The sequence below is a fragment of the Mesoplodon mirus genome, assembly GCF_964341445.2.
Source record: "Mesoplodon mirus genome assembly, chromosome: 3".
In the NCBI taxonomy this organism is placed as follows: Eukaryota; Metazoa; Chordata; class Mammalia; order Artiodactyla; family Ziphiidae; genus Mesoplodon; species Mesoplodon mirus.
Window position 1 is genome coordinate 51296151 of NC_138978.1, and position 21773 is coordinate 51317923.

At 38.2% G+C, this 21773-nt stretch overlaps 1 protein-coding gene across 1 annotated transcript in view; it reads left to right on the forward strand.

Moving 5' to 3' along the window:
• Positions 1-2732: 2732 nt before the first annotated feature.
• C8A (complement C8 alpha chain) overlaps positions 2733-21773 on the forward strand; it is a 68016-nt gene continuing 48975 nt past the window's right edge. The window contains exon 1 of the mRNA XM_082614048.1: positions 2733-2900. Coding sequence (XP_082470174.1) covers positions 2824-2900 — 77 coding nt within the window. The 5' untranslated portion in view covers positions 2733-2823. The remainder of the gene's footprint in view (positions 2901-21773) is intronic.

Genomic DNA, 21773 nt, shown 5'->3' on the forward strand with positions numbered 1-21773 from the left:
TAAAGTTTGTTCGGGTCCAGCATGAACAAGATCACAGCAGTGAGAAAGTGTGAGGAAGGTAAGGGGAACCTAGCCTACAGTATGGGGGATTATCGGAGGGTTGTGGCTGATAAGGTGGCAAAGATGGGTTGGGACCCATTTCTGGAGGAATTTGGACTTCTAATCTTTTTTTTTTTTTTTTTTTTTGCGGTACGCAGGCCTCTCCCTGTTGTGGCCTCTCCCGTTGCGGAGCACAGGCTCTGGACGCGCAGGCTCAGTGGCCATGGCTCACAGGCCTAGCCGCTCCGCGGCATGTGGGATCTTCCCGGACCGGGGCACGAACCCACGTCCCCTGCATCGGCAGGCAGACTCTCAACCACTGCACCACCAGGGGAGCCCTTGGGCTTCTAATCTTATAGAAGATGGAGGATCCGCGGAACGTCTTTGAGCAGGAGAGTGATGTTTTCAGAGCCAGCTTTCCTGTTGATGAATCCAGCTGTCATGTACAGGGAGGTTTGGAGTGAGGACAAACAGAGGCCCCCTAGGAGTCCGTTAGGAGAGTTTCGGAGAGAGCCAAGGCCTTGAAATGGATCAAAGGGTGCGAATGAAGGCGGGAAGCTTGGAGGGAAAATATTACAGAAGAAAAATGATAGAATTTAAGGGATCAAGTTGTGGGTGTGGAGGGTAAGAGGGGTCCTGAGTGCCACTGAAGTTTTGGGTGAGGAGAAAAGGCATCAGAGAAATCTCAAGAAGGAACTGGTCTAAGGAGGAAGACAATATGGCCTATATGTAAGAAGAAAAATAATTCATCAGAATTCCAGGGGTCAGGGAAAGGCAGACCAGCCTTTTGGTGGTGTTTCCCAACCTTGGCACTATTGACATTTGGAGCCAGAGAATTCCTTGTTTGGGGAGCTGTCCTGTGCATTGTAGGCCATTTAGCACCCACGAGATGCCAGCAACACAACCCCCAAAGTTGTGACAACTTTGTGATAAATGTCCCAGGAAATTTTCAAATGTCCCGTGAGAGGCAAAATCGTCCCCACTTGAGATCCCTGTTGTAGGGAGAAGTCTGCTCCCATAAGAAACACTGTCGAAGTGTTGAAGAAAAACCTGAATTACACTCCCCAGGGGGCCGATAGACCTGTGTCAGGAACTTGGACTTTGGATGGAACGAGGAGGGAGAAGGGAGGCAGCTAGGGAGCTGGTGGAAAGAAGTGGGTTCCAGATGTGCCACCCTGAGCTGCCCCAAGGGTGTCCAGACATAACACCCCCCGTCACACCCACATTTCAGTAAAAGCACTGTGAGTTACTGGATTACTTGTGGAAAAAGGAAAAAGAACAGAGTTTTCCAAATGGGTCAGAAGGATTGTAAAACTGCAGCCAAGAGCACCCAGGAGTCAAAACAAAGAGAGGGAGGCTTCCCTGGTGGCGCAGTGTTTGAGAGTCCGCCTGCCGATGCAGGGGACATGGGTTCATGCCTCGGTCCGGGAAGATCCCACATGCCGTGGAGCGGCTGTGTCCGTGAGCCATGGCCGCTGAGTCTGCGCGTCCGGAGCCTGTGCTCCACAACAGGAGAGGCCACAACAGTGAGACGCCCACGTACCGCAAAAAAAAAAAAAAAAAAAAAAAAAACAAAGAGAAGGAGGGAGGAAGAGACACACAGAAATCAGGGGCTGGAGGGGCTTTCTAGGACCTGGAATGGGTGTTCACTTTTGTCACATTTTACCTAAATCTCTGAAGAAATGGAGACCATAACAAATGGGTACCTTATTTAAATCTCCATAATTAAACCAGGTACACATTCCTTACACATGCAAGTTATTCAGTACATTTTTTCATAACTTTGAGATTAATAGTGATAGTATTGGCCAATCCTGCTAATGAGAGAATTTAAGTATTGCCAAGGACATCAAGATAGCTGTCCATTCCTGAGCAACTTAGTTGACTTTTCTGGACCTTCATTTCTTGAACTGCAAAATGAATTGAATCATTTTCATCTCATAGACTTGTGGTTAGGATTAAGTAAAATAAGGCAAATGAAATGCCTGCCACATGTGCAATTATTATCTATCTTTCTATCTATCCAACTCTCTTTAATTAATTCATGACTATGTCATAATTTATGACTATTAATTATGACTAAGAGAATGTATGTAGATATGGTATCACCAGTCCAGGGTGTGGTTGTTATAACAATTCTAGAGGATGCTTCTGGAGATGTCCATTTAAGGCATGTGGTTCCCTGAAGACATAAATATGCTAGATGGTAACGATACCCAATGTCTGGACGAGAAGTGGAAAGTTCATTCAATTACCCACATATCTCGGGCTCCAGATGTTTGACAATACATTGGAGAACTTCCCCATGTAACTATTAGCTTTTCCTATATTTTGTTGGCTGTTTATGGCAGAGCTGAAACACCAGTATGAGCCTCGTTTCAGTCTTGCAAAACAAATTGATCTAACTTCAGAAGTTCCAAGAGCTACTCAAAAAGACCACGAATTCTGGAACTATATCTTGGTTTGGCTTTTGTCTCATTCTGAAAATAAGATCCCTTTGCTTAGCTGAAATTGGTTAAATATCCTCCTTTCCTCAACCATATGGATATTGCTTTTCCAAAGGTCTGAAGGACAGTGGCCTTTGGTGTCTGGGATTTTAGGGTGTTTGGCTAATCAATACCCCGGTAAGTAATTAACCACATCTGAATGAGAATCAAGTGAGTTCTGTTCATTTCAAACATTAGGTAGATCTTATAGATCCCAGCCCGTAGATTTCTTTTACTCCAACTCCCTGAACAGTTTTATTCCTCTCTAGGTAATATAGGGTGGTGGCTTCTGGATGAAATGTTTGCTGTTGCTTTTTTCCTCTTGTCTTTGATGACTTGTCAGCCTGGGGTAGCCATACAGGAGAAGGTGAACTGGTGAGTTGGCCAAAAGTTTCTGCAAAATTTGCAGTTAGGGGTTACTTGGTGGGGAACTGAGACACTCTCATGTTTGCAACAGGCTGTTTTAGGATAGAATGTGACCTCTTTCCACATTATTACTAATTCAGTGAAGGAGTCCAGGCCAGTGACAAGAGCATTGACTTGGTGTCAGATGGACCTGTGTGCAAATCGCAGCTCCAAGACTTAGGAGCTGGCTGATCTGGAGTAAATCAGCTAATCGCTTTGTGCTTGCTTCCCGATCTGTAAAATGAGAATAATAATGTCTCTTCTATAAGAGTTAATGAACATGAAATAAAATCTTGGATATAAAGTATACTCAACTTAATAAGTAATAGTTCTCTTGAGTTATATTGGACAATTAACCTCTGCTTATCCATTTGTGTGTAAGAATACCCATCTCATAGTGTTTTGGGAAGGATAAAATTAGATAATGTATATAAAATTATCTTGGGAAAGGCAAGAGACTGTAAAGATGCTGAGTCATTTCATCCTAGAAACGACCTAACCTTTTGCTATGGAGTAACGAATAGAAGTGATATTTTCATATGTACATTGCATTTTACCCATTCCATTTCCTTGAATATCCCAAACTGGCTTCACTGTTATTTTTTTTTTAAATCTTAACATCAAGTATTTTGTGGTGCTTAAACAGCCTCTTATTTTGCCTTTGTGATAGCTTTAAAGAAGTCCCTCTCTCCCAAACATTGAAGATTTTAAGTAGAGTTATTTTATTCAAATTCTTGTTGGATGATTCAATTTTGAATCATTATTGCTTTTAAATGCTAGACTAGAGATTTCCTTTAAGTAACAGTTAAGAAGGGGAAAGGCATTTTTATAAGCAGTTAATTTGCAACTTGTATTTAAAGCGAATACAATTTTGAAAAATCAGAAAATTCATCTCTAATAATTAGAAGATAAAGGCAAGAGAACTGTGGTAAAGGAAATCTCTGCTGAGATACTCTTAATTATAAAAGCTTATCATTGTAATCCTTTTTGAAAATGAACAAAGAGTCTTGATGTTTGAACTTATCAAACAAGAAAGACCAGTGAAGAGGCAAATTTGAAGTCAAGGCAAAAGAGAACCAATTAAATATGTTACAAAGTGCTGAAGTAGGAAGTCACAAGGTCTTTTTGTCTAATGCCAGTGTGCCTGACCCTGGCTTTGCAAATGCAAAACTACGTGGTGAAATAACTTTACTGGGTTCAGATTCTGGCACTGGCATTTACTATTTGTGTAATCTTAGGCAAGTTAAGTGTTCTGGGCTGTAAAGTGGGAGGCAAGTAAGAGGAAGAATTAAATGCATAAAAAGTATTTAGAACAATGCCTGGTACTTAGTAAGTTTTCAAGGAAAGCTGTTGCCATTAGTGGTGTGTGATTGTCATGGTCATTTTTTGGGTATTTTTCATCTCTCTGATGGTTGATAAAAACTAGAATAAATTTGTAATGTGCCTATACATTATTGATACAATGTATAAAATAGACAACTGATGGGAACATACTGTATAGCACAGGGAACTCTACCTAATGCACTGTGGTAACCTAAATGGGAGGGAAGTCCAAAAGGGTGGGGATATCTGTATGTGTATGTCTGATTCATTTTGTTGTGCAGTGGAAGCTAAAACAACATTGTAAGGCAACCATACTCCAATAAAAATTAATTTAAAAAACTAAAATAAAATTTAACAACGAAAAAAATTGCAATGTGCCAATTAGTATGGATCTTTTGGATTAGTCTCACTTCAAACTTTAAAAAAATTTAACAATGGCAAAATAACTAACAATTTATTTTTCTCAAATAAAATATAAACACTAACATTGAAAACAGATGATATACATTTATATTTTTAATGGTATACATTTTTATAAGCTCATATTTACCATTATTATAAAGTATATTGCCTGTGTGTTATTATACCATTACTATAAATTCTTAGAAAAGTGTGGTTTGAGAAAAATATTTTAAGACAATGTTGATGAAAAGACGTTATATTCAGCCTCAAAAAGCAATGACTCTCTCTTATGTGTTTTATACAAATAATACATTATAGCATGTGCGTTGCTTTAAAAAGTTTAAAAATTTTTCAATCCTTTTAATTTATTGAGATTTGTTTTATGACAAAGAATATGATATATCTTAGTGAATATGTCACAGGCACTTCAAAGTGTGTATTCATCTGTCATGTATAGTTCTAAGTCATTAAGTTGGTTATTAATGCTGCTCAAGTTTTCACCTCCTTGTCTATCAATTACTGAGGGAGGAATGTTGCATCCCCAAGTATATTTGTGGATTTGTCTATTTCTCCTTTCAGTTCTATCAGTTTTTGTTTCATGTATTTTGAAGCTCTGTTATTATCTGTTTATCTACTTGTCTATCTATGTCTGTCTGTCTGTCTATCTATCTATCTATCTATCTACATACAGGTTTGTAGATGATCTGCCCCTTTATCATTATGAAAGGCTTTCATTATCCCTGGGTTTGCGTGGTGAATTTTTTTTCCCAATATTTTATTTTAACTTATCTGACTCTTTATATTTTAAAGTATGCCTCATATAGATAGCACATAGATGGGTCTTACTTTATTATCTAGTCTAATAATCTCTGTCTTTTAATCATAGTATTTATACAACTTATATAAGATGTAATTACTGATATGCATGGGTTTGGGTTTGCCATCTTTCTATTTGTCCCATCTGTTCTTTGTTTCTATTTTTCTCCTTTTTTGGGTCATCTTTTGCATTTTGTATTTTTTCTAATTCCAAATAATTTGTTAGCAAATCTACTTTTTTTTTTTTTTGGTTATTACTCTAAGCTTTGCAACATTCATCGTTAAGTTATCACAGCCTACCTTCAAATAATATCATACCACTTCTGATACCATTTTTATTCTTCCTGAGTAACTTCTTTTGACCTTTCTTATAGTGCAGAATGAATTTTGGTGAGGGAGTTATCCATTTTTGTTAGTCTGAAGAACTCTGTATTTTGCCTTTATTTTGAAGGGTATCTTTGATGACTATAAAATTCTAAGTGGAAAGCTTCCTTTTTTCCTCCCACATCACTTTGAAGACATTAATATCATTCCATTATCTTCAGCTTGTATAATCTTTGAGGAGAGATCCACTTTGTTATGGACTCCTTTAATATTTTGTCACTGATTTCCAGCAGTTTGATTATGATGTGCCTAGATGTGCTTCTGTGGATTTATAGTTCTCATCAAATTTGCGGAAAAAAAATTTGCCACTATTAATTCAAACATGTTTTCTGCCACATACTTTCTCCTCTGCTTCTGATCGCAGGTATGCTCGACTCCCTGATGTTATTTCACAGGTCACTGAGGCTCTGTTCTTTTTTTATTGTTTTTGGCAGTATTTTTTCTCTGTTTCATTTTGGATAGTTTCTATATCTTTAAGTTTACTGATCTTTTCTTTTGCAGTATTTAATCTGTTTTTTTAGCCCATCCAATGGATCTTTCATTTTGGTTTTTATAATTTTTCAGCTTCAAAACTTTCATCTGGTACTTTTTTATATCTTTCACTTCTCATCATGTCCATGATTCCCCTTACTTTAATATACTTAAAATAACTCAAAATCCTTGTTTGCTACTTCCATCACTTTTATTTCATAGGTCTTTAGAATTAGGAAGGACTTTGACATCTAATTTAATCCACTCATGTTACAGATAAGGAAATTGAGTCCCAGAAAGAGAAGGGGAATATTAAATAACAACCAGATCACTCCTCTAGGCATTTTATGAATATTGACCAATTTAAACCTCATTATGTCCCTCTAAGACTATTGTAATCATTATCCCCTCCAGTTGAGAGCCAGAGAGGAAACAAAGCAATTTGATATGTCAGTCACCCAGTTTCCTAGTTGTACAGTCAGGCCTTCTAAGCCCCAGATCAGTGTTATTACACCATTACTGCTACCCTCACCCACCAGAAAAAAAAAATCTTTTCAAAACTGAGCGCCCATTTTGATAAGCACTATTTACAACAGCCAGGACATGGAAGCAACCAAAATGCCCATCAATGGCTAGAGGAATGGCTAAAGAAATGGCTAAAGAAGATATGGTACATATATACAATGGAATATTACCCAGCCATAAAAAAGAATGAAATCTTGCTATTTGCAGCAACATGGATGCAACTAGAGATTATCATACTGAGTGAAGTAAGTCAGACAAAGGCAAATACCATATGATATCGCTTATATGTGGAATCTAAAAAATGGTACAAATGAACTTATTTACAAAACAGAAATAGAGTCACAGATGTAGAAAACGAACTTATGGTTACCAGGTGGGTAAGGGGGAGGAGGGTAAATTGGGAGATTGGGGTTGACATATACACACTACTATATATAAAATAGATAACTAATAATGACCTACTGTATAGCACAGGGAACTCTATGCAATACTCTGTAATGACCTATATGGGAAAAGAATCTAAAAAAGAGTGGATATATGTATATGCATAACTGATTCACTTTACTGTATACCTGAAACTAACACAGCATTGTAAATCAACTATACTCCAGTAAATTTGTTTTTTAAAAAAGCAAAACAAATATTTAATTGGGAATTAGGATACCCAAAGGTTTTTATAACATTTCCAACCCAACATTTCCACTGATGAAGAATGAACAAAATACCTTAGGGGGATTAAAGAAATATGAGTGAAGACCTCAAACGTAGAAGATAACCACAGGGATCTGTTTGCTTCTTTAAATAGGTCATACAGGCAGTGGATCCTAATGAAATTTAAATCACTATCTTCTTTTTTATTTTATTGTTTCATGGGCATCAGAGTGTTCACCAAAGTAACCCAGGCCAGGGCCGTGGGAATATTTTCTATAGCTGTCCAGATGACTGGAGATCAACATGAATTCAGGCTGCATGAAATTTTAGCTAATATAAACAATTGGAGTAGTGGATGTGACTCAAAGTGAGTCTCATGACTATGGACACTTTTTTTTCGGGGTAACTAATCTTTAGCTATATTCAAGCAGTATTGGGTGTGGGCTTTGATGTGAGATCAAGCTGGGTTTAAATCCTGGCTTCACCACTTAGTGGCTATGGAACTTGGGTAAGTTACTTAAACTCTCTAAGGCTTAACTTTCTCATCTATAAAATAGAGACAATACATATTTCATAGAGTGCTTGTCAGGAGTTAAGAGAGTTAATATAAAGCAATGAGCATAGAAACTGGAACATGGTAAGCTTTTAGAAAATTACTTTTATTACTCTATTTCCCTTTTGTCAGAAATCCTTCATAGTATTTCTTGGAATGTGTTTTTAAAATGCATAGATTTGGGAGTCAGAACAGCCTTGGTTTGAATTCTTTTTTTTTTTTTTTTTTTGCGATATGTGGGCCTCTCACTGTTGTGGTCTCTCCCGTTGTGGAGCACAGGCTCCGGACACGCAGGCTCAGCGGCCATGGCTCAAAGGCCCAGCCGCTCCGCAGCATGTGGGGTCCTCCCAGACTGGGGCGCGAACCCGTGTCCCCTGCATCGGCAGGCAGACTCTCAACCACTGCACCACCAGGGAAGCCCCTTGAATTCTTGCTTTACCTCTTACTATCTATATAACCTTAACCACATTATTTCATCTTCCTCTGAATCTGTTTTACTTATCTATAAAATAGGTATAATAATTCCTACTCCACAGGGGTCTAGTAAAATTTAAATTATATAACATAAGATCAAATGAGATAATATATTCATACAAAAGTTTTTATTGTGTTCCCACTGTATGCCAGATACTGTGCTCAGGGGACCATGGTGATCAGTAGAGTCATGACCCCTGCCTTGCAGAACTTGGAGTCTAAGGGTGGGAATAAAGTGTAGGAGGCTCTACATACGTGGGATTATGTTAGCATAGGTCAAGGCAAACCACCTGGAGGACATGAGACTTAACTGAACTGGGAAGGTCTGACCAGATGGATGAGGTGTGATTATTCAGTGTGGAGGAAAGAGCACTATGCATATATTGCAGGAGAGCCTGGAACATGCTTAGAACCAGAAGTTCTGTGTGGAATTCTATGTGTACCTGGAACACGGTAGACACTTTTTTTTCATTTGTTCATTCATTCATTCATTCCTTTTGTTCATTCATTCAATACATATTCCAGGTATGCTACGTGATGAGCAAAACAGATAATGTCCTTACCCTCCTGGAATTTACAGTGTAGTGATGGAATCAGTCAATAAACATGTAAACCAAACATTTCAGTAAAAATTGTGATAAATAGTATGAAGGAAGCAAACAGCGTCCTTTGATAAAGGCTATCGAGCAATCTAAAAATAGGCAGGTTGGGGCATTCTCTACAGAGGTGGATTTAAGCTGAGATATGAAGGATGGTGAGGAGAAACCAAGTGAAGAGTAGGGAGAGTGGAGAGGTCAGCACATGCTAAGATCCCCCTGAAGGAAATGGCTCATCACATTTGAGGACCTGCAGGATGGGAGCAGCGTGAGACCAGGGGATTGAGTCCTGAGAGGATGTCAGAAAGGGGGACAGGGGCCAGATCACAGAGGACCTTGGGCACCATGGTGAGGAATTTTGATTGTAGTCTATGTGTAATAAAAAACAAACAAACAGGGCTTCCCTGGTGGCGCAGTGGTTGAGAGTCCGCCTGCCAACGCAGGGGACACAGGTTCGTGCCCCGGTCTGGGAGGATCCCGCATGCCGCAGAGCGGCTGGGCCCATGAGCCATGGCCGCTGAGCCTGCGCGTCCAGAGCCTGTGCTCCGCAACGGGAGAGGCCACAACAGTGAGAGGCCCACGTACCGCAAAACAAACAAACAAAAAACAAACAAACAAAAATCACTGGAGGGTCTTATACAGGAGGGATATTATCTGATTTCTAATTTTAAAAAATCATCCTGGTGTCTGTGCAGAGAACGGATTGGAGGAAATTGAAGTGGAATGTCTTGGATCATAGGATGCCATAGCAATTATCTGGGTGAGAGATAACGGTGCCTTAAATTAGGACGGGGGCAGCTGAGACAGGCAGAAGGGAAGATATTTGAGATATATCTTGAAAGCAAAATTGACAGAAATTTCCAAAGGACTGGATATGGGGGTGAGGGCAAGGAAGGAATTAGAGACCACTGTTAGGTATCTGGCTTAAGCAGCTGTGTGTTAGGGTAGTTCCACTTACTGACGTGGATAAAATTGAGAGAGGAACAGTTAAAAGAAGAAAATTAAGAGTTTCGATTCAGAGCCATTAAGTTTGCCATGCCTGACAGGCACCTAGTGGAGATATAACATGGGGCAGTCGGATAAACAAAACAGGATTTCTGAGCAGTGGTCCAGGTTGAAGATCTAAATCTAGGACGCATTAGCATAGGTGGTATGTGAAACCCAGGAAGTGGATATCACCTTCTTAAGAGTGAGAGAAGCAAAAAAAAGAAAGGCAAGACTGCACCCTGGGGAATTCTAGTTTTCAGACACATCAAAGAGAACTGGACACAGAGGTAGGAAGGGGGCAAGGAAGTGTGGTACTGAAGTCCAAGAGAGGAGAGATTTCAAGAAGGAACAATGGTTAACAGAGGGCAATTAAGATCAAGATGGAAAACTTTCCACTGGATTTAGCAACATGGAGGTCACTAGAGACTCAGCACTTTCAAAGTCAAATTTTAAGTATGCTTCATGATGTAATTCCCATGTAACTGAATGGGAGTAGCTCCAGGTTATAGAATTAGTGACAATCAGTCTTGAATATAAGCTGAGCCTACTTATTAGGATGACCCACTGGAAATAATCAGGGTTGGGCCTTCTGACCTAGCCTGGGATGGGTAGCTAATTAATTATTTTGTGATCTAAACTGCTGAGGTGGCCACATTCTGCGGTCAAGCATTTGACTCACAGATTACATGTTCAAGTCTAGGTTTTAGGCCATTTTAGGCCTTTTGCCCAAAATGCCACCCTATCTAAAAAGGCAGATGGAAAGCATCTCACTAGTCTCCAGCCCTCCACAGCATAGGCATTCAATATGTTTTTGATGAAGATGGAGAGGTTTGATGCATTCTGGGGTTGAGAAGGTTAGAGAGAAGAAACTAACATGTATGTCAGGCTGATGCTTGGGGCTTTCCATGCTTTGCATATGTAATCTCACTCCATATTCAAAACAGTCTCACAAGTTATTATCTCTGTTTTTTAGCTATAAATAGCAGAAACTGGATTTAAATGCATGTTTGGTAGGCTCGAAAGCCCTTTCTGTTACATCAGTGCTTCTTCAACTGTGTTAAATAGTCTTACAGATATTACATGAAAGAAAAAAATGACCTATAGTCAAAAATTGGGTAAATGCTCTGTTAAGTAAATTAAAATGCAGAACTTTTCAGAGCCTTAATGTGTTGTTGGGCATTTTAAATCTTCAAGAGCAGTATGTTGTATACAATTTATACAAATGTATTTGACCAGGTAACTTTACTTCTTTTCCTCCTCACCTCTGGTGCATATCTCAGGAACTAGTACTCCACAGAGCATACTTTGGGAACCCTGCACATAGCACTATATTCCCTTGTGGTGATTCTACAGATGAAAAACTTAATAGCCAGACAGTTAAAGAAACTTGCCCATAGTGGCACAGCAAGGTAGATGCCAACTAAAGACTAGAATCAAAGACTCCTGAATCTTACTGCTCTACATTAAATCTCTTCCTGCTTGAGTAAATTTTCAGTAGCTGGAAGATGCTTTCAAACTATTTGCCAAGATTTACTAGGCCACAGATTTATTAAACGTTCCTGAAGTAATTGAAAAATTGATACGGTTCTTTTGGAAAGCCATTTGGCCGTATGTGTCAAAAGCTTTGAAACCATTTGTATCCTTCAACCCAGCCATCCTATTCTACAGGAAGTATCTTCAGTAAGTAACTTAGAATACAGAAAAACTGGGTGCTCAGTACTCTAATTGTTTAATGTTAGTGGAATGGAACAATGTGAAGTCATTATAAAAAGTTTACATTTCTCTGATAATATTAAATGGAAAAATAAAGATATAAAAATGTAATAGTATGACCTCAACTATGTTATAAAAATTAAGAATGAAAGGAAATATAACAAAGTATTAATGGTGGTGGAATTTGGGGCAATTTTTTTCTTTTGTAGTCTTTTCTATGTTCTCTTTAGGAGAACATATGACTTTTATAATCAACAAAAAATAAACGACCTTAAAAAATTCATTGGAACGATAAGAGAAGATGCCCATCATATTGATATTGGCTAAAAGGTTGGAGCCCTGTAATGACTTAATGAATGGCCCTTGTGTACCTTCTGTAGCCTTGCTTCAGTGATAGCATGACTGTGTGTTCCTCTGTCTAGACATCACGTCACAAAGCTTTTAAAACTACAGCAACACAGCACTGCTCTAAGCTTTTGCTTCCATCTATTAACACTGTTTCCTTCCATTTTGACATCATAATGCAGTCTCTGTGGGCTTACAATGACATTATCTTGACAATTCTACAGTGAGATGCAGAACTAATACTGGAGTCATTTTCTGCTCCCAAACCTCCTCCCTGTAACTTCTCTCCCACGTTTTAGTGATCAGAACTCTTGTTTTTCTCCGTGTTTCTATGCTTCACACTTTTATTATTAGGACAATCTATCAGAAAAATGACATATGGACCAAACCTTGAGCCATCCGAATGTCTAGACACCAGAATCATTTAATTAGATTCTAACTGGAAATTAGGTTCAAATAAATTTCTAAACAATGTCATTCTATTTCCCATACATTGGCTTCATTCATTCTATCCCCTTTTTATCCTTCCTTTCTTCCTTCATTCCTTCCTTCCTCCCTTCCTTCCTTCCCCCCTCTCCCTCCCTCACTTTCTCCCTCCTTCTCTCCCTTATTTTCTTTCCTCTCCTAAATATTTACTGAGCACCTTCCTTGGGCCTGGCACCATGATAAGTGCCAGGAGTTCAATAGCAAACATATGAACAGTACAAGTACCTGCCATCATAGAGATTATGATCTGGTGGAGAAGGCAGAAATTATACAAACATTATAAGTATGATAATTAAGTGCTGAGAAGAAGATGTGCAGAGATTGACAAATCATATGAAGGGAGATATCTATCAGTCTGGGTGTTGAGAAATGTTTTCCTAAAGAACCAATGTTTATGATGAGGCTGAAAGATACCTAGGAGTCACCCAGGAGAAAGACAGTTGGATTCTTTCACGATTGGGTTTTACAGGTAGGTGTGATCAAGGGAACAGTGGGGTCCAGGAATTCAGGACATAATTAAAATTTAAAAATGATGGATCACGAAATCAAAACTGATTATAAAGGAAAATGAAGATAGGAGAGGTCTTATTGATAGAGAGAAAGCTTGGGTGTCAATGGAGGCCACAATGAGGTCCAAGAAAAATGCACGGGAATCCTTGAGCATATAGATATAGAAGGAGACGAGGCTGTGGAGCCCCAAATAACTATTTACAGGTGACTCATGAATTAGCGATTTGGAGGAGAAGCTGTTTCAGAGAGTAAGAAAGTCCAGGATGAAAACATGGAAGATAATAGAATGAAGAAAATGGTCATTGGAGAGGAAGAAAAGGAGCAACTGAGAGTGCAGAGCATTTGATGGTTCATTTATAGGGATGCTGAGGTCTTCCAGGATGATGAGAGGAACTGGAGTAGAGAGGAAGATGGTGAGCTGAGCACTGAAGTTTTTTTGAACAGATAATAGGGCTGGCACTCTATACTAGCATCATTTTATAGATCACATTTTCTCAAAGTGTGGTCTACAGGCTCCAGGGAGTCCCCAAGATCTTTTCAGGGTGATGCCTGGGTGTTCAAAACAATTTTACAATAATACTAAGACATTATTCGCTCTTTTCACTGTGTTTATGTTTGCACTGACAGTGTAAAAGTAATGGTGGACCAGTCCCTCCCATCTGGAAACTTGCACAAGCCTCTTAGCTAGCCTCATCCACCAGAGGGCAGACAGCAGAAGCAAGAAGAACTACAACCCTGCAGTCTGTGGAACAAAAACCACATTCACAGAAAGATAGACAAGATGAAAAGGCAGAGGGCTATGTACCAGATGAAGGAACAAGATTAAAGCTCAGAAAAATAACTAAATGAAGTGGAGATAGGCAACCTTCCAGAAAAAGAATTCAGAATAATGATAGTGAAGATGATCCAGGATCTCAGAAAAAGAATGGAGGCAAAGATCGAGAAGATGCAAGAAATGTTTAACTAAGACCTAGAAGAATTAAAGAACAAACAAACAGAGATGAACAATACAATAACTGGAATGAAAACTACACTAGAAGGAAACAATAGCTGAATAACTGAGGCAGAAGAACAGATAAGTGACCTGGAAGACAGAATGGTGGAATTCACTGCTGCAGAACAGAATAAAGAAAAAAGGATGAAAAGAAATGAAGACAGCCTAAGAGACCTCTGGGACAACATTAAACACAACAACATTCGCATTATAGGGGTCCCAGAAGAAGAAGAGAGAGAGAAAGAACCCGAGAAAATATGTGAAGAGATTGTAGTTGAAAACTTCCCTAACATGGGAAAGGAAATAGCCATTCAAGTCCAGGAAGTGCAGTGAGTCCCATACAGGATAAACCCAAGGAGAAACAGGCCAAGACACACAGTAATCAAATTGGCAAAAATTAAAGACAAAGAAAAATTATTGAAAGCAGCAAGGGAAAAATGACAAATAACATACAAGGGAGATCCCATAAGGTTAACAGCCGACTTCTCAGCAGAAACTCTACAAGCCAGAAGGGAGTGGCATGATATACTTAAAGTGATGAAAAGGAAGAACCTACAACCAAGATTACTCTACCCAGCAAGGATCTCATTCAGATTTGATGGAGAAATCAAAAGCTTTACAGACAAGCAAAAGCTAAGAGAATTCAGCACCACCAAACCAGCTCTACAACAAATACTAAAGGAACTTCTCTAAGTGGGAAACACAAGAGAAGAAAAGGACCTACAAAAAAAAAAAACCCAAAACAATTAAGAAAATGGTCATAGGAACAAACATATCGATAATTACCTTCAACGTGAATGGATTAAATGCTCCAACTAAAAGACACAGGCTTGCTGAATGGATACAAAAACAAGACCCATATATATGCTGTCTACAAGAGACCCACTTCAGACCTAGGGACACATACAGACTGAAAGTGAGGGGATGGAAAAAGATATTCCTTGCAAAAGGAAATCAAAAGAAAGCTGGAGTAGCAATACTCATATCAGATAAAATAGACTTTAAAATAAAGAATGTTACAAGAGACAAGGAAGGACACTACATAATGATCAAGGGATCAATCCAAGAAAAGATATAACAATTATAAATATATATGCACCCAACACAGGAGCACCTCAATACATAAGGCAACTGCTAACAGCTATAAAAGAGGAAATCAACAGTAACAAAACAATAGTCAGAGACTTTAACACCTCACTTACAGCAATGGACAGATCATCCAAAATGAAAATAAATAAGGAAACAGAAGCTTTACATGACACAATAGACCAGATAGATTTAATTGATATTTATAGGACATTCCATCCAAAAATAGCAGATTACACTTTCTTCTCAAGTGCGCATGGAATATTCTCCAGGAGAGATCATATCTTGGGTCACAAATCAAGCCTCAGTAAATTTAAGAAAACTGAAATCATATCAAGCATCTTTTCTGACCACAATGCTATGAGATTAGAAACGAATTACAGGCAAAAAAGTGTAAAAACCACAAACACATGGAGGCTAAACAATACATTACTAAATAACCAAGAGATCACTGAAGAAATCAAGGAGGAAATCAAAAAATACCTAGAGACAAATGACAATGAGAACACGAAGCTCCAAAACCCATGGGATGCAGCAAAAGCAGTTCTAAGAGGGAAGTTTATAGCTATACAAGCCTACCTCAAAAAACAAGAAAAATCTCAAATAAACAATCTAACTTTACACCTAAAGGAACTAGAAAAAGAAGAACAAACAAAACCCAAAGTTAGCAGAAGGAAAGAAATCATAAAGATCAGAGCAGAAATAAATGAAATAGAAACAAAGAAAACAATAGCAAAGACCAATAAAACTAAAAGTTGGTTCTTTGAGGAGATAAACAAAATTGATAAACCATTAGCCAGACTCATCAAGAAAAAGAGGGAGAGGAGTCAAATCAATAAAATTAGAAATGAAAAAGGAGAAGTTACAACAGACACTGCAGAAATACAAAGCATCCTAAGAGACTACTACAAGCAACTCTATGCCAATAAAATGGACAACCTGGAAGAAATGGACAAATTCTTAGAAAGGTATAACCTTCCAATACTGAACCAGGAAGAAATAGAAAATATGAACAGACCAATCACAAGTAATGAAATTGAAACTGTGATTGAAAATCTTCCAACAAACAAAAGTCCAGGACCAGACGGCTTCACAGGTGAATTCTATCAAACATTTAGAGAAGAGCTAACACCCATCCTTCTCAAACTCTTCCAAAAAACTGCAGAGGAAGGAACACTCCCAAACTCATTCTATGAGGCCACCATCACCCTGATACCAAAAGCAGACAAAGGTACTACAAAAAAAACAAAATTACAGGCCAATATCACTGATGAATATAGATGTAAAAATCCTCAACCAAATACTAGCAAACGGAATCCAACAACACATTAAAAGGGTCATACACCATGATCAAGTGGGATTTATCCCAGGGATGCAAGGATTCTTCAATATATGCAAATCAATCAATGTGATACACCATATTAACAAATTGAAGAATAAAAACCATATGATCATCTCAATAGACGCAGAAAAAGCTTTTGACAAAATTCAACACCTATTTACGATAAAAACTCTCCAGAAAGTGGGTATAGAGGGAACCTACCTCAACATAATAAAGGCCATATATGACAAACCCAGAGCAAACATCATTCTTAATGGTGAAAAACTGAAAGCATTTCCTCTAAGATCAGGAACAAGGCAAGGATGTCCACTCTCACCACTACTATTAAACATAGTTTTGGAAGTCCTAGCCTTGGCAAAGAAGAAAAAGAAATAAAAGGAATACAAATTGGAAAAGAAGAAGTAAAACTGTCACTGTTTGCAGATGATATGATACTATACATAGAGAATCCTAAAGACGCCACCAGAAAACTACTAGAGCTAATCAATGAATCTGGTAAAGTTGCAAGAAACAAAATTAAGGCACAGAAATCTCTTGCATTCCTATACACTAATGATGAAAAATCTGAAAGAGAAATTAAGGAAACACTCCCATTTACTATTGCAACAAAAAGAATAAAATACCTAGGAATAAACGTACCTAGGGAGACAAAAGACCCGTATGCAGAAAACTATAAGACACTGACGAAGAAATTAAAGATGATACCAACAGATGGAGAGAGATACCATGTTCTTGGATTGGAAGAATCAATATTGTGAAAATGACTATACTACCCAAAGCAATCTCCAGATTCAGTGCAATCCCTATGAAATCACCAATGGCATTTTTTACGGAACTAGAACAAAAAATCTTAAAATTTGTATGGAGACACAAAAGACCCCGAATAGCTAAAGCAGTCTTGAGGGAAAAAAACGGAGCTGGAGGAATCAGACTCCCTGACTTCAGACTATACTACAAAGCTACAGTAATCAAGACAATATGGTACTGGCACAAAAACAGAAACATAGATCAATGGAACAAGATAGAAAGCCCAGAGATAAACCCACACACCTATGGTCAACTAATCTATGACAAAGGAGGCAAGGATATACAATGGAGAAAAGACAGTCTCTTCAATAAGTGGTTCTGGGAAAACTGGACAGCTACATGTAAAAGAATGAAATTAGAATGCTCCCTAACACCATACAAAAAAATAAACTCAAAATGGATTAGAGACCTAAATGTAAGACCGAACACTATAAAACTCTTAGAGGAAAACATAGGAAGAAGACTCTTTGACATAAATCACAGCAAGATGTTTTTTGATCCACCTCCTAATGGAAATAAAAACAAAAATAAACAAATGGGACCTAATGAAACTTCAAAGCTTTTGCACAACAAAGGAAACCATAAACAAGACAAAAAGACAACCCTCAGAATGGGAGAAAATATTTGCAAATGAATCAACGGACAAAGGATTAATCTCCAAAATATATAAACAGCTCATGCAGCTCAATATTAAAAAAACAAACAACCTAATTCAAAAATGGGCAGAAGACCTAAATAGATATTTCTCCAAAGAAGACATACAGATGGCCAAGGGGCACATGAAAAGCTTCTCAACATCACTAATTGGTAGAGAAATGCAAATCAAAACTACAATGAGGTATCACCTCACACCAGTTAAAATGGGCATCATCAGAAAATCTACAAACAACAAATGCTGGAGAGGGTGTGGAAAAAAGGAAACCCTTTTGCACTGTTGGTGGGAATGTAAATTGATACAGCCACTATGGAGAACAGTATGGAGGTTCCTTTAAAAACTAAAAGTAGAATTACCATATGATCCAGCAATCCCACCACTGGACATATACTCAGAGAAAATCATAATTCAAAAAGAAACATGCACCCCAACGTTCACTGCAGCACTATTTACAATAGCCACGTCATGGAAGCAACCTAAATGCCCATCAATAGACGAATGGATAAAGAAGTTGTGGTACATATATACAATGGAATATTACTCAGCCATAAAAAGGAACGAAATTGAGTCATTTGTTGAGACGTGGATGGATCTAGAGACTGTCATACAGAGTGAAGTAAGTCAGAAAGAGAAAAACAAATATCATATATTAATGCATATATGTGGAACCTAGAAAATGGCGCAGATGAACCGGTTTTCAGAGCAGAAATAGAGACACAGATGTAGAGAACAAACGTATGGACACCAAGGGGGGAAAGCAGTGGGGGCAGGGGGTGGAGGTGTGATGAATTGGGAGATTGGGATTGACATGTATACACTGATGTGTATAAAATAGATGACTAATAAGAACCTGCTGTATAAAAAAATAAATAAAATAAAATTCAAGAATTAAAAAGAAAAAAAAAGTAATGGTGGCTAAAACTACTGTGGCCTTGATACAAATCAAGGCATTGACACCAAACTCACAGGAAAGAAATTGTTTCACTTAGAAAAGTCCTGAAAATAGTTTAAATTGTTAATTTTGTTAAAACCCAATCTTTGAATACATGTTACTTAAATATTTGTGGCAAAATGGAAAAAATGCATAAAGAACTTCTACTGTACCTAAGTATGAGGGTACAGTACATGTTTTTTTTTTTTTTTTTTTTTTTTTTTTTCGTACGCGGGCCTCTCACTGTTGTGGCCTCTCCTGTTGCGGAGCACAGGCTCCGGATGCGCAGGCTCAGCGGCCAAGGCTCACGGGCCCAGCCGCTCCGCGGCATATGGGATCCTCCCAGACCGGGGCACGAACCCGTATCCCCTGCATCGGCAGGCGGACTCTCAACCACTGCGCCACCAGGGAGGCCCAGTACATGTTTTTTCTTGAGAAAAAACAATTGTTTGAGTTGTAAGTTAGTGTTGATGCCTTTTTCCTGGAACACTGTTTTTACTTGACAGAATAACTGCCAAACAAACTATGGTTATTCAGGCTAAGATACTTGGCAGACATTGTCTCAAAAATGAGCAGAGGGCCTATTACTTCCAGGAAAACAAATGGCATTATTTGTTACCAATGACAAAATTTGGGCTTTCAAATGAAAATTAAAATTTTGGAAAATGTATTCACTACCATGAACTTGAGATCACTGTTAATATTTATAAATTTGACTTATTAATATGTTATAGTGAAATGTGTGACTATTTTAAAGATATGTACACTCAGAGAACCACTGTTTTTTAAATTTCCAATGTCTGATGTTATAAAAATCATGTGTGGGTACCAGATACATTTAAAGGATACATAGATCAATGGGTTTTAATGTAACAGAGTACAAAAAATTCATTGATAGGCTTTCAGGTTCCAAGTGTAATTAACATTTAAGAAATGACTGCTTTTCAAGATTTGGTGTAGCATCAAAGAACATCCACAATTACCTGAGAAGACTATTAAAACACTCCTCAACTACATAATTTTTTTCAACTACATAACTGTATGAGGCTGGAGTTTCTTCATAGATTTCAACCAAAGCAACATAAAGCAACATATTGAATGAAGAAGCAGAAATGAGAATCTAGCTGCTTTCTACTAAACCAGACATCAAAAGAGATTTGCAAAAACATAAAACAATAACACTCTTTTCAATAATTATGTTTCTTGGAAATGGATTTTTATTTATTTATTTATTTATTTTTTAATTATTATTATTTTTTTTGCGGTACGCGGGCCTCTCACTGTCGTGGCCTCTCCCGTTGCGGAGCACAGGCTCCGGACATGCAGGCTCAGTGGCCATGGCCCACGGGCCCAGCTGCTCTGCGGCATGGGGGATTCTCCCGGACTGGGGCACGAACCCACGTCCCCCGCATCGGCAGGCAGACTCTCAACCACTGCGCCACCAGGGAAGCCCAGAAATAGGTTGTTAAATAAACATATATGGTAACATGTAATGGTTTTGTTGTAATTTTAAATGGATAAATAAATATTTCGACATTTCTCAGTTTTGATGTTTGGATTCTGTGACTGTCGATCGACCCAGTCCCATTAAACAAAAACTCTTCAGAGTCCTCAATAGTATGTTAGAGTATAAAATGTTCCTGGGACCAAAGTCTGAGAACCAGTGATAAAGGTGAACATCACTTTCCTGATGATCCTAGAGCTTCCTGTTTGGGGTTTCAGCATAGGGGGCATCATTCATCGCATGAAGCAGTTCACAGCATAATTAGCATGAATTCTGAAGTCCTACAGCATCATCCCTGCATACAGTAGAGGCACAATAAATTTTTATTCTTCATTTCTTAAAACTGGAAATGATTGGAGGGAAAACGTGCACAACTCTTTTGTTGTTGTTGCTTAAATTTTACATCTCAAAATTGATGCAGGGAAAGGAAAAGAGTTCTGGAGATGGAAACTGGTGATGCTTGCACAACAATATGAATGTACTTAATGCCCCTGAACTGTAAGCTTCAAAATGGTTATGGTAAAATGTAAATTTTATGTTACATGTATTTTACCACAATAAAATATTGGGGAAGAAAAGGGCATTAGGCCATATAACTTTTGTTTTAAAAACAGCACATGCAATTCTTAAGAAGGAAGATAGAATCATTCTAGTATTAGAAGTACCCTTACAGCCCAGTGTTCCAAGTAAGAATAACTGCATTTATGGACATTCCTCTCCTTTCCCTGCTCCATCCCCACTCCCACTTCCAGATAACTTTAAGGCTAAGGGAATATATATTGTGATATTGCTTCATGTTCTACAGCTACAGGTACCCAGATGCCCAAATCAAGGGGTAACCTTTATAAAATAAAAAATTAAGCATCTTTTCAGCCATAAAAAAGAAGAAAATCCTTCCATCTGTGACAACATTAACGAACCTGGAGGACATTATGCTAAGTGAAATAAGCCAGACAGAAAAAGACAATACTGCATGATCTCACTTATATGTGGAATTTAAAAAAAGTCTAACTCATAAAGCCAGATAGTAGAATAGTGGTTACAAGGGGCTTGTGGGGTCGGGAACATGGGCAGAGGCTGGTCATAGGATATAAACTTTCTGTCATAAGCTGAAAAAGTTCTGGGGTTCTAATGCACAGCATAGTGACTATAGTTAGTAATAGTGTATTGTACACTTGGAATTTGCTAGGAGAGTAGATCTGAAGTGTTTTTACCACACACCAAAAAAAAAAAAAAGAAAGAAAGAAAGAAAGAAAGAAAAATAAAAGGCAACTATGGGAGGTGATGG